The following is a 19960-nucleotide window of genomic DNA, read 5'->3' as shown; positions in this document are numbered from 1 at the left end:
CTTCAAAAATGATATTTAGGTTTCTAATATCATTTTTTTCTAAACTGAATAGTTTGCGCGAGAGACACTTCCAAAGTGAAAAAATGTGTGTCCCCCCCCCTGTAACTTCTAAAATAACAGAATGAAAAATCTAAAAAAAATATATGATATACATTACCATGCAAACTTCCACCGAAAATTGGTTTGAACGAGATCTAGTGAATAGTTTTTTTTTAATACGTCAATAAATTAAAAAAAAATTTTTTTCATCAAACCCATACGTGTGGGGTATCTATGGATAGGTCTTCAAAAATGATATTTAGGTTCCTAACATCATTTTTTTCTAAACTGAATAGTTTGCGCGAGAGACAGTTCCAAAGTGGTAAAATGTGTGTCCAAAGTGGTAAAATGTTGAACAAGATCTAGCAAGTAGATTTTTTTTTAATACGTCTTAAATGGTACGGAACCCTTCATGCGCGAGTCCGACTCGCACTTGGCCGCTTTTTTTAAATATCTGTCGTTAAATTTAGACAATCACAAATATTTTCCAGTGGCGCTAGTGAGCACGTTGATGGATTGACACTTGATGAAATTTTTGACGCTCTATTAACTTATACAGCTTGTTTTAAAGACGCGCGTGATTGTTATTACCGTGGTAATATTTAAAAATTGAATTATCTGTAACAAACAATGTATAGTTTTTTTCGCAGAAACAAAAACGCAAACAACACATATTTAAATAACACTTTTACTGTTGTTTATCTCTTCTTTATGTGTTGTATTATTTGTACTGTTTCTGTATTGAGGTGTGCAATAAAGTGTATTTGTATTTGTATAACAGTGTATTTTTTTAAAGTACCAAATGCATAAAAAAAATCTGTAACTTATACACGGTGATCTACTTTGACATCCACCTTTTGTTGGACGGGCTTATTTATCTAACATTTGAATATTTTTCATTCATGTTCCTAATTGATTGAAAAACCGCTGATAAAATAAAGTACGGGACTTGGAGGGCAAGCGAAGCGATATTACGCTTCCTTGGACCCCGCGTTTGAACATGTATACTCAAGCAAACAAAAGTTACTGAAAATAAGATTTTGGCAAAAATTTCATTTTTGGTACAAGCTTTTATTGCTGACTACTTAAAACTCCACAGACAATATTCATCGAGACAATTCTAAAAACTACAAACACAATTAGGTTGCGTTGTTTTATCATAGAGTTCCTATGGCCACCTCCTGTCTCCATCATCAGATCAGCTCAATGGTAACATAATATTGCATTGTCACCCAACTTTCATATGTATGTAAATTTTCAGCTTCATTAGAAGTTCGGAAGTGGGTCAAATTTAACTTGCAAGATTTGACCCGTACATACATAGGTACATTGCAACTTAATATAAAGCTTGTAAATACAACTTTTTGCTCAGGAACGGAGTAAGACTCGTGCAGAGGAAGTTCGCGCAAGGTGTACCCATTCCAGCGAGCAGCATCAGCGTCGCGCCTACACCGCCGGAGCGCAAACCGGACCCACCTTACTCTCCCAAAAATGTCTACCACAACAACATGTCCGCTCGGAACCTGCTCGACATTGTGTCTATTCAAAGTGAGTTTAATTTATTATTTATTCATTTTATATTAAGGGACAATTTGTGACGCCCGGATGCCCCTCCGACTGAAGGGTAAAATTTATAAAACCATTATAAGACCTATCGTCATGTATGGATCAGAGTGTTGGGCCCTAAAAGTGACGGATGAAAAGAGATTGCATGTAGCGGAAATGAGAATGTTAAGATGGATGTGTGGTGAGGAATGAGTATATAAGAGGAAGTCTGAAAGTTGCATCCATAATAGAAAAAGTAAGAGCGAATCGCCTAGCGTGGTATGGGCATGTGATGCGGAGGGATGAAAGTCATATGACGAGAAAGGTATTACGAATGAATGTGGATGGATGGAACGGCAGAGGAAAACCTAGGAAACGGTGGATGGATTGTGTGAGAGATGACATGAAACGAACGCGAGTGAATGATGAGATGACGGCTGACAGAAAGATATGGAAGGAAAAGACATGCTGCGCCGACCCCAAATGAATGGGATAAGGGCAAGCGAATGATGATGATATTAAGGGAAAAATGGAAAAAGGTACCGCTTCAGACAACGGAACAATTTGACAGAGGTCGCGCCCACTTGTTCTGCGTACATAACCAGCTCTGGGAGAGGACACATTTTTCCTGTTCCAAAACCGGGTTTTGTAAAAGTTTTTTTTTTCCTTATACATAACCAACGTCTCAACGTCGTAACTTGTATACAAAATTGCAATACCTAGTTAGGTAAACGATACACATATTATACAGGGTGATTCAGGAGACGTGAGCAGGATGAAGCTTGAGCATTCAGTAAGTTATAAGCAACTGTATCGTACCAGTATTTGTGAGGTTAACGTTCTTTTATTTTTTACTGTTCAAAAAAATTGTTTTAATTTATTTACGCCATGTATGGTTACCCTCTTTGTTTTATCCATAACAAGTGACAAATTGAATGTCATCGGAGTCTGGTTACTTTTGAAAAATCGTATCTCACTCAAGTGTGACATTTTGTTTTCTTCATAATCAAACTGCTGTCATAACGGTTAAAGAGGTTTTATCTTTCTTAATTAAGTGTTGTAGGGTGTCCATGATTGTAGATTATCAAATTTTTCCTTCCCAAAAAGTTAAATAACAGAAATAAAGCGAGATTGTTTTACTTAAATATGATGATGAACGGTTCATTAACATTTACTGATTGTGTAGGCTTAGTCCTGCTCACGTCTCATGAATCACCCTGTATATTACGTAAAGTTAAAAATGAGCGATAATAATAAACTCAAAATCCCATACAAAATGAGACTTTCCATTTACATCCTTCTAAATCCAAACCTTCGTCAGCCGCCATTGCTTATAAATGTTGCCAGTTAAATGAATCATTTTTCCTCAAAATGAGGCATGACGTTTACATTCTAATATAAGTACGCTTATTTTAAGTTCCCTGTATTATTAGAGAAAATTATATTTTTCGTTATTTTATTACAAAGTATGTTTTTTTAATAATATTTCAGTTTAATTTTTATTTTATGTAGTGATTGTTTTAGAAATCCGACACCATAGCGCCAATACTGAAAAGAGTCGGCTTGTGAGGTAACCTTGTTTGTAAATAAGTGTAAAAATGTATTCAAATATAGTATTATTTGCATATTTGTAAAATAAAATATAGGTAAAATAGTGAAAGCTTAATTATTTAAACATTATTGCCAAAAAACAGGCGTGGCCCTCCCCGCGAATTCGTCGCGTTGCTATTTTAATTCAATTTGTATGCCAATAGGCACCACATAGTGATACCAAAATATTTATGTAACATCTTGTAATCTACCTGTTGTAAAAATAAAATCTTTGAATCTTACATGCGGTGCGCGTCCGGACCAATTTTGGTGTCTAGCAGTGGTTGCCGCGCACCGCTGCGGAAGGAATAATTATTGATACATTTTTATATAAACAAATTTGATAGATTTTGTATCAGGTATATGACCTATGTATTTGACATTACCTGCAAAAATGCAGTCGACCGCAGCAGTATTGCAATCACACTCAAATTTTGAGGGTTCAGTATAATAATGGAACCCCAAAAACTTTTTGTTACAAAATTAAAAATCTACACACTAAGACACGAGCGTCATATTAGAATGAATCGATTACAATAAAATGTATCTTGCAGACATACACAAACACAAGCAAGAACCACTCGTGGTGCTCGAACGTCTTCGAGACGACGAGATACCGTCGCCCGTCTTGCCGAACGGACGGTGCGTCCGACCAAGGATCCGGGTGCCCTTGAGACGCCGGAAGGTCAAGGGCAACAAGGGCAACATGTGCCTGAGGTCAGGCAAGCGCAAGTCCACTGATGCCGGCAAGGTATCATTCCATCATCATGTTATCCTTCTCTTTCTTTATTTTTCAGCTTAGGCTAGGTCATTTATTATATGAATATAAAAGTAAAATACAAAAAAATTATAAGGGTGCCGCCAGCAGCGCCCAAGCTGCCGGTGGTCAGGGCAGCAGAGAGAGGAACCGACGTACTATCCGCGCCGGGTCCAAGATCACCGCCTTCTGCATCTGACCCTTGATCCAGCCACCCAGCGAGTCTCTAGGTGTTGGTCGAGACTCTTCGCTATGAGACCGTTCGCTGAAACGACTATCGGCACAAAGATCGTCGAGTCAACATCCCACATGGCGGTTATCTCGTGAGCCAAGTCTAGGTACTTGCTGGACTAGTCCTCGGTTTTCACGAGATTCTCATGGGGGATGGTGACGTCGACGAACACGGTCCGACGCTGCGACCGGTCTATTCTTATTATTATAGTAGTTTATGTGATTACTACATAATAAATAAAAATAAAAATAAAAATAAAAATAAAAATCATTTATTTCAGACCGATAGGATCCATAAATTTTGTTAGTAACAGCAAAAAAAATCTTACACCCTACGTTAGTACCAATTAATTTACATAAAACTAAATTAAAACTAAATCATCCAGCTCATTTAGCCTTGCCTATCAACACGTCTACCCAGTAGCTCGTGAGATGGCAATCAAGGCGTTCAGCCAACGTCCTTAGGAGGCTGTTGCTACTGCCGCGCACGCGTGTCAGCAGAGACGCTATTCTTTTGCGCCTGATGGCATAAAAGTCATCCGTTCGCGCCTCCGCGAACATACCGGATGCGCTACAGTACCTCGGCAGCTTCAACAGCATCCTCAGGACGTTATTATACTGAACCCTTAGTGTATTGTAGGCTCGCTGCGTAAATGTTGCCCACAGACTGCACGTGTAAAAAGTTTGGCAGTATGCTTTAAAAAGTGTTAACTTTACTTGTTTGTTACATCGTGCAAATCTGCGGGCAACCATATTGCCCCTTATAGCCATGGCTCTCCTTTCTCTTTCTAGATCCAAATCATCTTTCATATCTCCAGTGAGCACATGCCCCAGATACTTAAAACTCTCCACCACTTTGAGGGGTACCCCTCCCAGCATGATCCTAGGCATAGTTGAATCTAAATTGTACTTTCGAGCCTTAAAAATGAGTATTTCACTTTTGGTTGCATTATACCTAAGACCATGCTGCTCGGCGTAGCCCTCGCATATGGTGATTAGCTTTTTTATCGAGCTGACTGAGGGGCCCAACAGCGCCATGTCATCCGCGTAGCTTATGTTATTGAAACAAGTTCCTAAAATATGACATCCAACACGCGCGCTGCTGAGCCTCCCAATCAGTTCATCTACATAAAGGTTAAACAAGGTGGGAGATGTTAGCCCTCCCTGTCTAACCCCGCATTGTAGTCTATACTCGTCTGAGTACTCCCCATCCCATCTCACTTGATTGACCTGATTGTTATACCAGTATTTTAACAAGCCTACGCACTCTTTAGGTATTCCGGTTTTAGCCAGCTTGTCCCACAATACAGGGTAAACAACCAGGTCAAAGGCCTTTGACAGGTCCAGGAAACACGCGTACACAGGCGTGTTCCTGTCCCTGTAATACCTGACAGCCTGCTTAAGGCACAAAGGTTTATGACCCGAATTGCGCGTCGTTCAGCTTTATATGTTTCTGCAAATGTGCATTAAGCAAGCCATCAAGCACTTTTGCCATAATAGTTGCAAGTGAGATGGGTCTGTAGTTCCCTAATTCAGACAAGTCACCCGTTTTATTCTTAGCGAGCGGCACTACCACAGTACGCATTAGCTGGTCAGGAAGATAACCGTGCCTTAGACATAAGGTGTAGAACATTGCCAGAACACGAGGCATGTGTATCCCAGCGTGCCTGAGATGCTATTAAAGTACAAGTGTAGGTTTATGAAACGAGCAGAAAGCGACTGCTTTATCTACACACATATTATATATACTTTTTTTCTTTATATACTACGTCGGTGGCAAACAAGCATATTGCCCGCCTGATGGTAAGCAGCTTCCGTAGCCTATGTACGCCTGCAACTCCAGAGGTGTTACATGCGCTTTGCCGACCTTAGCATTCCCCCCCCTCGTTGAGCTCTGAATGATTTGTTCAGAACCCGCATGTTAACGAACGCCATTGCGAAAAAAAAAAGGTCAAATTAAATTCCTTTGTTTTTCGATATTGACACTATTATTACTTAATAATATTTTCACAGATAAGAAATTTGTCCAATCAAAACAGTTTATCTTTATGCTAATTTAGTTTTTGAACGCATCTTAGAAGGTTTTTTATAATATGTATAGAAAAATATGTATATTTTTCTATGGTGTAAAATATTTATTCATGTAATGGTGCGAAGAAAAGACTGCTACTCGTAGTTAGATACGAGTATAAGGCTGATATTGTCACTCAAATTAAAAACAATAGCGCAATTAATATACGTACAATTTAATTTAGTTTTATTTCGAGACGTCAAATTATAGTATTCGATGCAGGGGCCCACTAAGAAACGAAAGAAGCTGTCCTCGGAGTCCACGGACGACATACCGCTCGTCTACTATTTCAACAACCGGCCTGCCAAGCCGCATAATAGACAGCACAGACAGAAGGACATCACAGGTATGTCCATAACATACTATTCTGCTAACGCCCAGCCATATAAGAAAAAAATTCAAAATTTGCCAGATGAATGTAAACCTACAACGTACGAAATAGAATTGATTTTATGTTTTATAATTTAACGAATTAGGTGCAACTAATCGGGTTCACAACTCACAAAAGTTTGTATGGCACCATGATTATTATAGGTTTCACCTGTCTAATTTGGTTCTATAAATAAATAAAAAGCTTTTATTTCGGACCGGATATCCATATACAAAATGCAAAATAATTATTATTAAACTATTATTATTTAAAAAAAATGATATAAACTAAATAAAAAATACTAATCAAATTAATTTAAAATTATTAATTATGTTTAGTTTGTTGTCCTAATGTCCTGGTAGATGGCGCTGTTCCAGACGCAAACTAAGTAATGCTAATTCAAACAAAAAAAATATATCTTTATATTTCATCGATCTTATGGCTCCTCTACATGATGGCCCAGCGTAGGCCAGTCCTAGGGACGCATTTATGCGTTAGAGGGAGCAAGTGATATTGCTATCTCATTTCACCGCATAGCTGCGTCCCTTGGACTGGCCTACGCTGGGCCATCGTGTAGAGGAGCCCTTAATCTACAGTTCGATGTAATTTTGATTACATCGAACTATAGACGAGCGAGACGAGACGAGTATCAGTTCGATGAAATGTTGATAATATTCAATTGGGAATATTACGCGAAACTCTGCGTAGGGGGCGCCACTACCACATTCCATCACAATCCGAGGGTCTCCCGCGAAACAAGAAAATCGAAATTTCGTTATCTAACCTCTCTGTCACTCTTGCATATTCGAGCGACGAAGAGCCAGATAACTAAATTTCGATTTTCGCGTTTCCCGGTAGTTTGTAAATAAACCGCCTTGATGCATCAATGTCATATTTTATTATCTGTGAAAACTTGTCAAAAAACAGTTTAAGGCACAGTATGTATAAGTTACTCTATGGTTTAGGAAAGGTGCTAGTGCTGCATTCTGGCGGCAGAAGTATCTTTTGCGTTGTTTCGTTAAATTTTCAAACAACGCAAAATCGACTCAATTTCTTACACAATATGTTTAAATTTCAGTGGAAAAAATTGTATTTTCCATTTATATGGCTGGGGCTCATCAGCAAATAAATTTATATATAATATTTAACTTGGATTTCTCATACCCATCGGTAGTTACAGACAAAAAACAAAAAGCGCCAGTCAGAGAGAAACGTACGCCAGCACCAAAGAAAACGGTCACCAAAGAGCGAAGCGACTCCACGGTTGACAAACCACCTTCAAGGGCAGAGTCCAAAGGTAAACATACACTTAAACTGTTATAAATACAATATAATCACATGTTGCTGGTGGCCTAGCGGTAAGAGCGTGCGACTTGCAATCCGGAGGTCGCGGGTTCAAACCCCGGCTCGTACCAATGAGTTTTTCGGAACTTATGTACGAAATATCATTTGATATTTACCAGTCGCTTTTCGGTGAAGGAAAACATCGTGAGGAAACCGGACGAATCCTAACAAGGCCTAGTTTACCCTCTGGGTTGGAAGGTCAGATGGCAGTCGCTTTCGTAAAAACTAGTGCCTACGCCAAATCTTGGGATTAGTTGTCAAGCGGACCCCAGGCTCCCATGGGCCGTGGCAAGAATGCCGGGACAACGCGAGGAAGAAGAAATACAATATAATCACGTCTATTTCCAGGGTAGGCTGATACCACGGATTTCCTCTTGCTACGATCCTGACATACCTCTTTCGCTTCCTTCACTTTCATGACATTCCTCATACACGCTCGTCGGTTTAGAGTGCTCTCGGCCTGGCCTTTCTTCAGGATTTCCCCGATTTGATCAGAGGAAGTCCGCCGAGGTCTATCCCTTCCATCTCCCTCTTCTACTTCTCCCTTATACACTCTCTTTATTAACCTTCTTTCACTCATTCTTTCCACGTGTCCAAACCATCAACATACCTTTCTCAATTTTTGTCACTACATCTTCATTCAATCCACACTTTTCTCTTATCACACTGTTCCTAATTCTAAACTGTTATATTTATGTAAAACATGATTTGCTATCACGGTAAGGACGTTAAGCACGAATAATTTAATAAATAATAGAAATTGTGTGCAAATTTTGTTTCGAGAGGCAAATTAGTTAATAAAAGATAACAATTCATTAATTTTTAGGGTTCCGTACATAAAGGGTAAAACGGGACCCTATTACTAAGACTCCGCTGTCCGTCCGTCTGTCACCCGGCTGTATCTCATGAACCGTGATATACAGCCTGAAAACCATAAACAGTTGAAATTTTCACAGGTAATGTATTGTTGCCGCTATAACAAAAAAAGCGGCCAAGTGCGAGTCGGACTCGCGCATGAAGGGTTCCGTACCATTTAAGACGTATTAAAAAAAATCTACTTGCTAGATCTTGTTCAACATTTTACCACTTTGGACACACATTTTACCACTTTGGAACTGTCTCTCGCGCAAACTATTCAGTTTAGAAAAAAATGATGTTAGGAACCTAAATATCATTTTTGAAGACCTATCCATAGATACCCCACACGTATGGGTTTGATGAAAAAAATTTTTTTTTAATTTATTGACGTATTAAAAAAAAACTATTCACTAGATCTCGTTCAAACCAATTTTCGGTGGAAGTTTGCATGGTAATGTATATCATATATTTTTTTTAGATTTTTCATTCTGTTATTTTAGAAGTTACAGGGGGGGGGACACACATTTTTTCACTTTGGAAGTGTCTCTCGCGCAAACTATTCAGTTTAGAAAAAAATGATATTAGAAACCTAAATATCATTTTTGAAGACCTATCCATAGATACCCCACACGTATGGGTTTGATGAAAAAAATTTTTTTTTTTAATTTTTATGACGTATTAAAAAAAAACTACTTACTAGATCTCGTTCGAACCAATTTTCGGTGAAAGTTTGCATGGCAATGTATATCATATATTTTTTTTAGATTTTTCATTCTGTTATTTTAGAAGTTACAGGGGGGGGGGGACACACATTTTTTCACTTTGGAAGTGTCTCTCGCGCAAACTATTCAGTTTAGAAAAAAATGATATTAGAAACCTAAATATCATTTTTGAAGACCTATCCATAGATACCCCACACGTATGGGTTTGATGAAAAAATTTTTTTTTTAATTTATTGACGTATTAAAAAAAAACTATTCACTAGATCTCGTTCAAACCAATTTTCGGTGGAAGTTTGCATGGTAATGTATATCATATATTTTTTTTAGATTTTTCATTCTGTTATTTTAGAAGTTACAGGGGGGGGGGGGACACACATTTTTTCACTTTGGAAGTGTCTCTCGCGCAAACTATTCAGTTTAGAAAAAAATGATATTAGAAACCTAAATATCATTTTTGAAGACCTATCCATAGATACCCCACACGTATGGGTTTGATGAAAAAATTTTTTTTTTAATTTATTGACGTATTAAAAAAAAACTATTCACTAGATCTCGTTCAAACCAATTTTCGGTGGAAGTTTGCATGGTAATGTATATCATATATTTTTTTTAGATTTTTCATTCTGTTATTTTAGAAGTTACAGGGGGGGGGACACACATTTTTTCACTTTGGAAGTGTCTCTCGCGCAAACTATTCAGTTTAGAAAAAAATGATATTAGAAACCTAAATATCATTTTTGAAGACCTATCCATAGATACCCCACACGTATGGGTTTGATGAAAAAAATTTTTTTTTTAAATTTTTATGACGTATTAAAAAAAAACTACTTACTAGATCTCGTTCGAACCAATTTTCGGTGGAAGTTTGCATGGCAATGTATATCATATATTTTTTTTAGATTTTTCATTCTGTTATTTTAGAAGTTACAGGGGGGGGGACACACATTTTTTCACTTTGGAAGTGTCTCTCGCGCAAACTATTCAGTTTAGAAAAAAATGATATTAGAAACCTAAATATCATTTTTGAAGACCTATCCATAGATACCCCACACGTATGGGTTTGATGAAAAAAATTTTTTTTTTAAATTTTTATGACGTATTAAAAAAAAACTACTTACTAGATCTCGTTCGAACCAATTTTCGGTGGAAGTTTGCATGGCAATGTATATCATATATTTTTTTTAGATTTTTCATTCTGTTATTTTAGAAGTTACGGGGGGGGGGACACACTTTTTACCACTTTGGAAGTGTCTCTCGCGCAAACTTTTCAGTTTAGAAAAAAATGATATTAGAAACCTCAATATCATTTTTAAAGACCTATCCATAGATACCCCACACGTATGAGTTTGATGAAAAAAGATTTTTTGAGTTTCAGTTCTAAGTATGGGGAACCCCCAAAATTTATTGTTTTTTTTCTATTTTTGTGTGAACATCATAATGCGGTTCATAGAATACATCTACTTACCAAGTTTGAACAGTATAGCTTTTATAGTTTCGGAAAAAAGTGGCTGTGACAGAATCGGACAGACAGACGGACATGACGAATCTATAAGGGTTCCGTTTTTTGCCATTTGGCTACGGAACCCTAAAAAATACAAAAAAGTACGGAGTAAAGTACTCTCGGTGGGCGAGACCGACTCGCACATGTCCGGTTTTTTTTTTTTATATTCATGCAGAATATTTATAATGCTTTCTATAATAGTATATCTTTGCTGCAGCGAAGTTTTCACGATAACTATATTGTTTATGCCGACATTTTAAAAACATGGGATGTCCCAGCAACTGCGTTACTTTATTAATAACCTTATATTTTATTACAAAGCTTTTATTTAGTTTCACCTGTCCCGTTGTCTGTAATCAAATCTTGCAAGTTAAATTTGACCCACTTCCCGGTTTCCAATGGAGGAGGATGGACAATGCAATATTATGGTACCATCGAGCTGATCTGATGATGGAACAGGAGGTGGACATAGGAACTCTGTGATAAAACAACGCAACCTAATTATGTTTGGGGTTTTTAGAATTATTCCGATAAGTATTAGTTGCATGTGAAGAAAGGTAGTCATGAAAAACTCCGGAGTTCCACACAATGTTTTTCATCACACTTGCGAAGAAAAAAATAAATTTTAAGTGAAATTATTCTTAAATACGGTGACATGTCAGACATTCGTCCGCCATTTTGTAATTTCTTGACAGGTTAGGCATCGAAGGCACAGACCTACTCGGCATTCAGCCACGATTGAAAATGATATAAAAATATTTAAAACGGCCGTTAAATTAATCAAATTGAATAATAAAATATTAAATTATAAACGTCAGTATTTTAAAAGTAAAACTCATATGCTACTTGGTTTGTATGAATAAGTGACGTAATTTTAAAATAAAGCTATAACTCCCTTTTTTTCACAATCCATAACTCCCGTGGGAACAAAATAGGCCTTTGGCCTTCAGTACACCTGCATGAAAAAGACCTTTTTCGAGCAAGTGTGATGAAATTTTTTTTTAAAGCGATACCTATAAACCTAGTATATATTATGCTGAAGCGATCGACACCAATATCAAAGTGATTTGTGATGATTTAGTTAGTAGGAAAGGTTTTCTCCCGGAATGGAATTCCATAAAAAAATACCGTTATTTCGCTAGGATCGCAAAGCTTTTCTTCTTTAAGATGATTGAGATGCATAGAAAGTTGCGCACACGCTAGCGAATATTTCAATGTCAAACTGGTGGTATTATCCATTCAGTACAGTCTGCGATAATTGTGTATATATTTTTGGTACATCGATAATCTGTTCGTTATCTGGGTCCTAGCAGATATCAGTGCTCACCCGAAAGAGTGCAGCGTGTTACTGAGCCAGAACCCATTTTTTTTTTGAAAGCATACAGCAAACCTTTTATTGATGCTTTTTGTTCAATATTTTTATTTTAATGTTGCTATTGTGTGTGTAGGGTTAGATCGACGTAGCTTTATTCGACAGCGCATTGTAATATGCCTACTTGGAAATAAACTATTTTTATCTATATTGATTCTATTTGTTTTCATTTACTTATGTGTGTATTGTGGCAAGCGAATAAATGGTTTATCTATGTATCGATAAAAACTTGTACCTTTTCGATCAGGTCACGTGTCCGTCTTACGAATTTTCAATCTGACGAATCTGTCGGTCACGTGACCTGTCGCCAGTTTAACATTTTTTCCCCATCACAAAAAGTGCACAGCGTCATATTCATATATTTATTGATAAAAGTAATTATAACACGTCCAAAATACTTACACACTATCGTATTACGTTTAACTAAATGTAAATTGTAAAATTAAATCAATAAAAAATTACAATTATAATAAATCAAGCATTGATTCACAAGCATTGTAAAGATTTATATGTAATTAAAAAATCAATAGAAATCATTACAAAAAAAACTTAAATAAAACACCACTATTATAAAAAAAAGCACCACTATCAATTATAATTATAAATCAAATGTCAACAATGAATACATTAGAAAAATAAATAGTACATTGTGCAACGAAGGGGGTAAGTGATATTTTGAATACAAGGGTGGTGGGAATTAAAGACCCGAGTTTGCAATATTCTTACCCACGGAGTTAATATGTTTTTCATCACACTTGTGAAGAACAAACTAAATTTTAAGCGGAATAATTCTTAAATGCGGTGACGTATCAAACATTCGTCCGCCATTTTGGGATTTCTTGACAGGTTAGGCATCGAAGGCACAGACCTATTTGGCATTCAGCCACGATTGAAAATTATGGCTGGTAAATTAATCAAATTGTATGTATGTTGTGACAAGGGGGAGGGGGAGTCACAAACTTTGTGACGTCACTTTAACCAAACCGAAAATTTGATTAATTGAAAATAAAATTGCCAAAAATGTGATGTCTCACAAGGGAGGGGTTTGTCAAATGTGAGCAAGTGTGACTAGGAGGGGTAAAAAATCTAGAAATTCGTGTAACGTAATCAATGGATGAGCCCTTGTTATATCTAAATTAGGAAATTCGCAAGGAATGGCGATAAATGAAAACACTTCAGTCGACACGAGTTTCAAATTACCTATTCGCACGTGTATTGTACGTTTTACAGTACATATGGCTATAAAGTTTCGACATATGCACGAAAAGTGGTCATTCCCGCCCGCTAGCGGGAAAGTAGCACATTAATTGAAAATAAAATTGCCAAAAATGTGATGTCTCACAAGGGAGGGGTTTGTCAAATGTGAGCAAGTGTGACTAGGAGGGGTAAAAAATCTAGAAATTCGTGTAACGTAATCAATGGATGAGCCCTTGTTATATCTAAATTAGGAAATTCGCAAGGAATGGCGATAAATGAAAACACTTCAGTCGACACGAGTTTCAAATTACCTATTCGCACGTGTATTGTACGTTTTACAGTACATATGGCTATAAAGTTTCGACATATGCACGAAAAGTGGTCATTCCCGCCCGCTAGCGGGAAAGTAGCACATTATGTATAGTCGTTAGATTTGTAGCTGGCCCTCAACGGCTTATCCATTGTCAATCACTTTAGCCGGTTATTTAATTACAACTCCTATGGTAATTGAAATAAGATTCAAAATGAACAAATGGAAGAATAATTTGCGAGTTCTTGTGTGGTCCCTATACGGTCGAGTGCCGGCGAGTCGAACGCTACCGAACCAGTCTAAATTGTGTCCTCGATATGCGAAACAAAGGCGCGTTATCGGAGAGCACACCTACACCCGGACACCGGTACCCGGACCCGGGTACGTCCTTAAACTGCGTCCACAAGAGAGGTATGGGCATTGTGAATGTCATCTCGCTCTGTGTGGTAGGGCACAGCACAGCGGATGTCATTCTAGAGCAGAGCCCAACTGGGGAAGTACCTCCACCTTACAGAAAACCGCAGCCAAATAACACTAGACCCTACTCATAGTGTTGTGTTCCTGCCGGTGAGTAAGGTTGCCTGAGCTCAACGAGGGGGGGAGGGGGTTAGGGTCGGCAACGGCTACAGATACTGCTTACCATCAGGCGGGCCGTATGCTTGTTTGCCACCGACATAGTATAAAAAAAACACTGGTTTTTTGAGCGTTAGACTAGCCCGCCCTCAGGTGTCAATTAGAATTATACGACCCTTTTTGCAGGTAGTGGCATGCGCCGTTTTAGTTAAAAGTACCTGGGCGACCGAGCTTTGCTCGGTTATAACTCTATATGGTGGTGTATAGGTGATAATCTTAACTACATTTATTTACTAAATTAAACTTGTCTAAAACAATAAAAATTATATGTAAACTTGAACATATAAAAAAAAAAGTTAGCCACCGGGCGAGATTCGAACCCGTAACACTCGTTTAGCAGTCCGCGTCTTAACCCGCTGGACCAGACGGACGGTGGCCGGCAACACGAAATTAGCGACCATATTCTGCGTCCAAAGAAAAACGCATGAAAACTCGATAACACGCGTTTTCCCAAACATAAGACTAATCTAGATCCATTGTATACCCCCAAACCAGCAGCGTCTGGAAGACCTAGATGCTAAGCGTCATATCCGCAAGATGCAACCTAAGCCCTCCTACACATACACCCGCAACTCGACTGGACAACTCCATTGCGCATCGTGTGACCGCATCTTCAAAACAAAGTTTGGTTTTGCGAGCCACATAAGGGCATTTCATAATCCGGATAAGAATTGTTGATGGGGTCGCCATTGCCGGATACGGCAAGGAAGGAGTTAGGAGTTTAGTTATACCCCCAAAACCCCCATATACCAAATTTCAGCGAAATCGTTAGAGCCGTTTCCGAGATCACAGAAATATATATATACAAGAATTGCTCGTTTAAAGGTATAAGATAGACAATGGATAAGCCGTTGAATGCCAGCTACAAATCTAACGACTATACTATGAAGTTAATGTTGTATTTGCAGCTCGGCAGCTAAAAAAAGGGCTACCGAAGGACGCACGCTGGTCCACGCTCCGCTCGGCGCGAGCGCCCTCTGAGACCCGAAGCATAGTGCGACGTCTGCGTAACAAAGTGCTACTAGGTAAGCCCATTTATTTATTTATTCGTATGGCAAAAATACAATCGTTCATTCATATGAAATATAGGTAGATATATTTATTACGCCCAATTGCTGGATCCATTGGGTGACATTGTTGTCTAAGGTGAACAAGTCCACTGCTGGGTTGCCCTGGTATTTGGTGAGTGGGCATTCGCGCATAATATGGTCAGCTCCACAATCGCATGCTGGCGACTCTCTCCAGCCACATCTGTGTAGGAACTCTCGACATCCACCCCAACCGGTTCGTAATCGATTTAACTGGCACCAACTTCGTCTGGGTAGTGAGAAACCTGTTGGTTTTTCTGTAGGGTTGATGTTTGTCCCTAGGTTGGTAGGCAAGTTCTCATTCCATTCTTGAGTCCATCTCTCATTAATGCTGAAGGGGGTGTTTAAAAGTATTGAGGCAGTTTTATGTGGCGGTAAGCCCATTCCAGCTCTGGAACGCTCTACCTCTGGAGGCAGAGCCAGTCACTGGCGTTGCTAAAAGGCAAATTAAAAACTTTCGACTTGAAAGGATTCAGCAAATTTTTTGTAAGGAAAATCTGGCGGAAGATTCTGGGACCTATCAGAGATGAAGATGGAACTTGGAGGCATAGGAAGAATAGGGAGCTAGAGGAGCTGGTTGCGATGCCCAATATAATTGGCGAGATCAAAGCCACACTCCGCTGGCTCGGTCACCTAGAGAGGATGGGAGAGGATCGTGCCGTGAGAAGAGCGTATGTGGGGCACCCGGGTGGAAAACGTCCGTCTGGGCGTCCCAGATACCGCTGGAGTGACGAAGTCCTAAAAGACCTGTTCGCCCTCGGAATACCCAACTGGCGTGAAGTGGCGCAGGATAGGGCAGAGTGGCGCTCTCTTGTGTCAGAGGCCAAGATCCTGTTTGGGTCACTGAGCCAGTGAAGAAGAAGAAGTCCCTTGATTATAGAACCGGCCGCTATAACTGATTATTTTTCGTCAGCAGCTAGACATAGTCTCCCTCCGTTGGAGAAAATCTTCTTTTCTCCAACAACTTTTCTCCTGCATATCTAGATGTTTTATTTTTATTTAAAATGATTAGAAATCACATAAGATTCTAACCTTTTGTTAGATAGCGTTTCCTTCAAAATTTCTCGGTCCCACTCACCTAAACCTACACTATTTCCTCCTGTGGCACACAGTATGCTAAAAACTCTTTCTTTAGGCGCACTTGTAATTTGTATAATGAATCTCTTAACGATATAGATATTTTTGCTCATAGTTTGTCCGTGTTCAAGAACAAAGTTCGGCAATTTTTGTCGTTGATGGTAAGTATCGCAGGTGGGGACCAACAGAGGGTTACTACTTACTTACTCCGTTGGCTCAGCGACCCAAAATGAGACTTGGCCTCCGACACAAGACAGGGCCACTTTTCTCGGTCCTGTGCGACCTCTCGCCAATTGTCGACTCGAAGCTCGCGCAGATCCGCCTCCACCATGTCGCTCCAGCGATACCTAGGGCGTCCGATAGGACGTCCTCCTGCTAGGCGACCCAGGTACGCTCTTTTCACGTTCCGATCTTCGTCTATTCTCTCAAGGCGGCCCAACCAACGGAGTCTGTGGGCTTTACTTTCTCCCATGATATTAGGTTCAGCCACTTGGTCTTCAATCTAACGGTTCTTAAGGACTGTCCAACTTCCATCCGGTCCTCGTTTGGGGCCCAGTATTTTACGGAGGATTTTCCTCTCGGCAACTAGCAGCATGTTTTCTTCCTTGAGTGTTAGTGTCCATGCTTCATAGGGCATAAAGATTAGGATCCAGAATACATTGCGATGCAGTGCAGCCCTTCACAAGGTGTTAGTGTCCAAGCTTGTAAGCAGACGCATCAAGATCCGAATCTATGAGACCGGCTAAAACTCATTTTTTCCTAAAAAAATCGACATTCGAAGTTTTATAATATCTTATCTCTAAAGTTACACATAAAGACAGGTATTTTTTTAGGAAAACTTGAGTTGTAAGCAGATATAACAAAACACGTGCTCATTATTTTTTGCTGCTTTCAAACATATACTCAAACCAGCCATTAACTAGCAAGTTGCTTGAGCATCACTTTCTATAGGAGTTAGAAGATTTAGTAACTTTTTAGTACTTTGAAGGCCATTTTCTCCTAACAGGTTGAGTTTGGGCAGCTAAAAAAAATACGTGTCCGTTATTTCAGACTACTCTATAACATATATCAAAATGAATCAAATCGGAACCGGACAGTTGGGTACCCTTCCTTGTTAGGTAGGTATTTTCGTTGGTGGCGGTCAAGTTGGTCCCCGCCTGCGATACTTACCATCAGCAACAATATTCTTGTGGGCCTTGTTTTCATCTTTTTAGTGCAGTCGGGTTTTTTGTTTTTCTATAATAATATTTTATTTTATGATAAGCAGTTATAATTTTGTTTTAAATGAATTTCTTGTACAATTTCCATGCTGATATTTAAATCCTCAATCCATAAATAGCGATACTTTTACCTGAATTATTAATTTAAAGTATTCAAGAAATAATATAGAACGTTAAATAGGTGCATATCGTCGCCGTAGAGCGAAAAGTCACCAAATCGTTCATTGGTCATTTTGAGTTATGAGGGTTTAAAAAAATAATAATTAAATTTTTTTTTACTGAAATTATCTTAAGATAAAATTGTGGTTTTATATGTGTTTATTCATTATAATATAACTAAAATGACTTAGGTACGCTCATAAATAAGTTACAAGAAGTTGAAAAATGTATAACGGAATTAGGTATTTTTCGACTAAAATATTGAATCCGAAGTGAGTTTTTAGTTACTTCTTTAACTTTGTAAAATTGAAACTATGATCGCTATTGCTACCGCAATAAGACTGAAATTTGGAGAAAAAAAAATGCGATTTTGATGACATATATAAGTCAATTTTGGCCATTTTGTGATTTGGTGACTTTTCGCTCTACGGCGACGATATATACTTTACTCACTGAGTTCGAGCGCCCAACTAGACTGTAATGATCATCCCCTTTCATCCGTTGGTAAACAATGCACTATACATTCATTCCAATAAGGTTTCCGATGCGATATATACTTATATATAATACGCATGGCGTACAAAGGATCAAACGAAAACACTTTAGTGTTAGATTGTGTTTATAAAAGCATTTTGATTGCACGATAGTGCACACGTTCGTGTTTACATAGCCCGGAATATCAAACAGGGGACCGTGAGGGAACTTAATTAATTCAAGCCTATAGTGGCACTTTGAATGGCGGACACGTACGGAAATCATTTTTCTGAAACCTGTAATGAAATGTTGACATGACTTACTTCAAATTAGGTCCGGAAATACTACATATCAGGTGCGATGAATGATGATATGTAAAGGAATTTCATACAGCCTTACACACCTAGGCCTGTAAGGCAACCTTCTTTTGTTTTTAAACGTCAAATTATGGCACGTCTTGGCATTCAACCGTAAAAAACCTATAAGCAAAATTCTGCCAGTATGCTTTTTTTTGTGTTTTTTTTTCTTTTTTGTGTTTGTTAAATATTACTTCGGGGATTCAAAGGGAAACAAAAATTTCATATTTTTTGCGCTTTGACGCACGGTTTAGGAGATACAGCCCCAAAAAGTTTTATTTTTTTCAGTCATTCAGAAATCTTTATAGGGCTGTATCTCCTAAACCGTGCGTCGTAGCGTAAAAATAATCAATTTTTCGTTTCCCTTTCGGTATCAACAAAAAACGCAAAAAAGAAAAAAAAAGAAAAAGAAAGAAAAAAGAAAAAAAGCGTAACGGCGTGCGTGGTAGCGCCAATATAATTACATTTTTGTTCCCCTTCAATACCCCACGCACGGAATAACCTATCACATTAAGACATGAAACAATCATCATCATCATCCTATTTTTTTTTTAATTATTTCATTGCGAGTTTGAGAAAAGCACTATACAAATCTCGGCGGGAAACGGGGTTGCCGGCCGCGTCTCCCTATGCGACCTCGCTACGCTCGGCCGTCTATATCTACTTGGCCTGCAACCCTTCGTTTCCCGTCCTCTATAGTAATGGGCATTTCCAGGCATAGTACGATTTATCGACCACATACGCGCCAATAGAATTTCAATCTTAGCTATCCGATTTAAGGTTCAAATAAAGGTCTTCGCACACTATACCAATTCCACACCAACTCAACTCACTTTTGGTTCACCTTAGTGGACGACGAGTGGACGACGCGTAGACCACCCGACAGTTCTAAATTTTAAGATTGTACTATAGGACATACAAGATAAGGCTTTAATTTCAATATTTAATTTTGAGTCGAGTGGCTGTTGAGTTGTAACAATGTGCTAAGACCTTTAGATTGCACTTTCGTAAAATGTGACTTGTCTTCAAATGAATCATCAAAGCTG

General features: G+C 38.5%; 1 protein-coding gene across 1 annotated transcript; it reads left to right on the top strand.

Annotated features, from left to right (window-relative positions):
• The first annotated feature begins 1356 nt into the window (after positions 1-1356).
• LOC133534395 (uncharacterized) lies at positions 1357-19323 on the top strand. Its single transcript, XM_061873486.1, has 5 exons — positions 1357-1587; positions 3729-3925; positions 6456-6579; positions 7778-7900; positions 15449-19323. Exons 1-5 carry the CDS (start codon positions 1548-1550, stop codon positions 15631-15633), a joined length of 669 nt encoding a protein of 222 aa, XP_061729470.1. The 5' UTR covers positions 1357-1547; the 3' UTR covers positions 15634-19323.
• Positions 19324-19960: the final 637 nt, after the last annotated feature.

The sequence above is a fragment of the Cydia pomonella genome, unplaced genomic scaffold, assembly GCF_033807575.1.
Source record: "Cydia pomonella isolate Wapato2018A unplaced genomic scaffold, ilCydPomo1 PGA_scaffold_96, whole genome shotgun sequence".
In the NCBI taxonomy this organism is placed as follows: domain Eukaryota; kingdom Metazoa; phylum Arthropoda; class Insecta; order Lepidoptera; family Tortricidae; genus Cydia; species Cydia pomonella.
This window is presented reverse-complemented; position numbering and strand designations above follow the sequence as displayed.

What these genes read in the sequence shown, in the direction of transcription:
- LOC133534395 (XM_061873486.1), top strand. Translation starts at nt 1,548, where the DNA reads ATGTCCGCTCGGAACCTGCTCGACATTGTGTCTATTCAAA. An exon ending in AGTCCACTGATGCCGGCAAG is followed by an intron (nt 3,926 to 6,455) that starts GTATCATTCCAT and finishes TATTCGATGCAG; the next exon opens with GGGCCCACTAAGAAACGAAA. An exon ending in TTCAAGGGCAGAGTCCAAAG is followed by an intron (nt 7,901 to 15,448) that starts GTAAACATACAC and finishes TTGTATTTGCAG; the next exon opens with CTCGGCAGCTAAAAAAAGGG.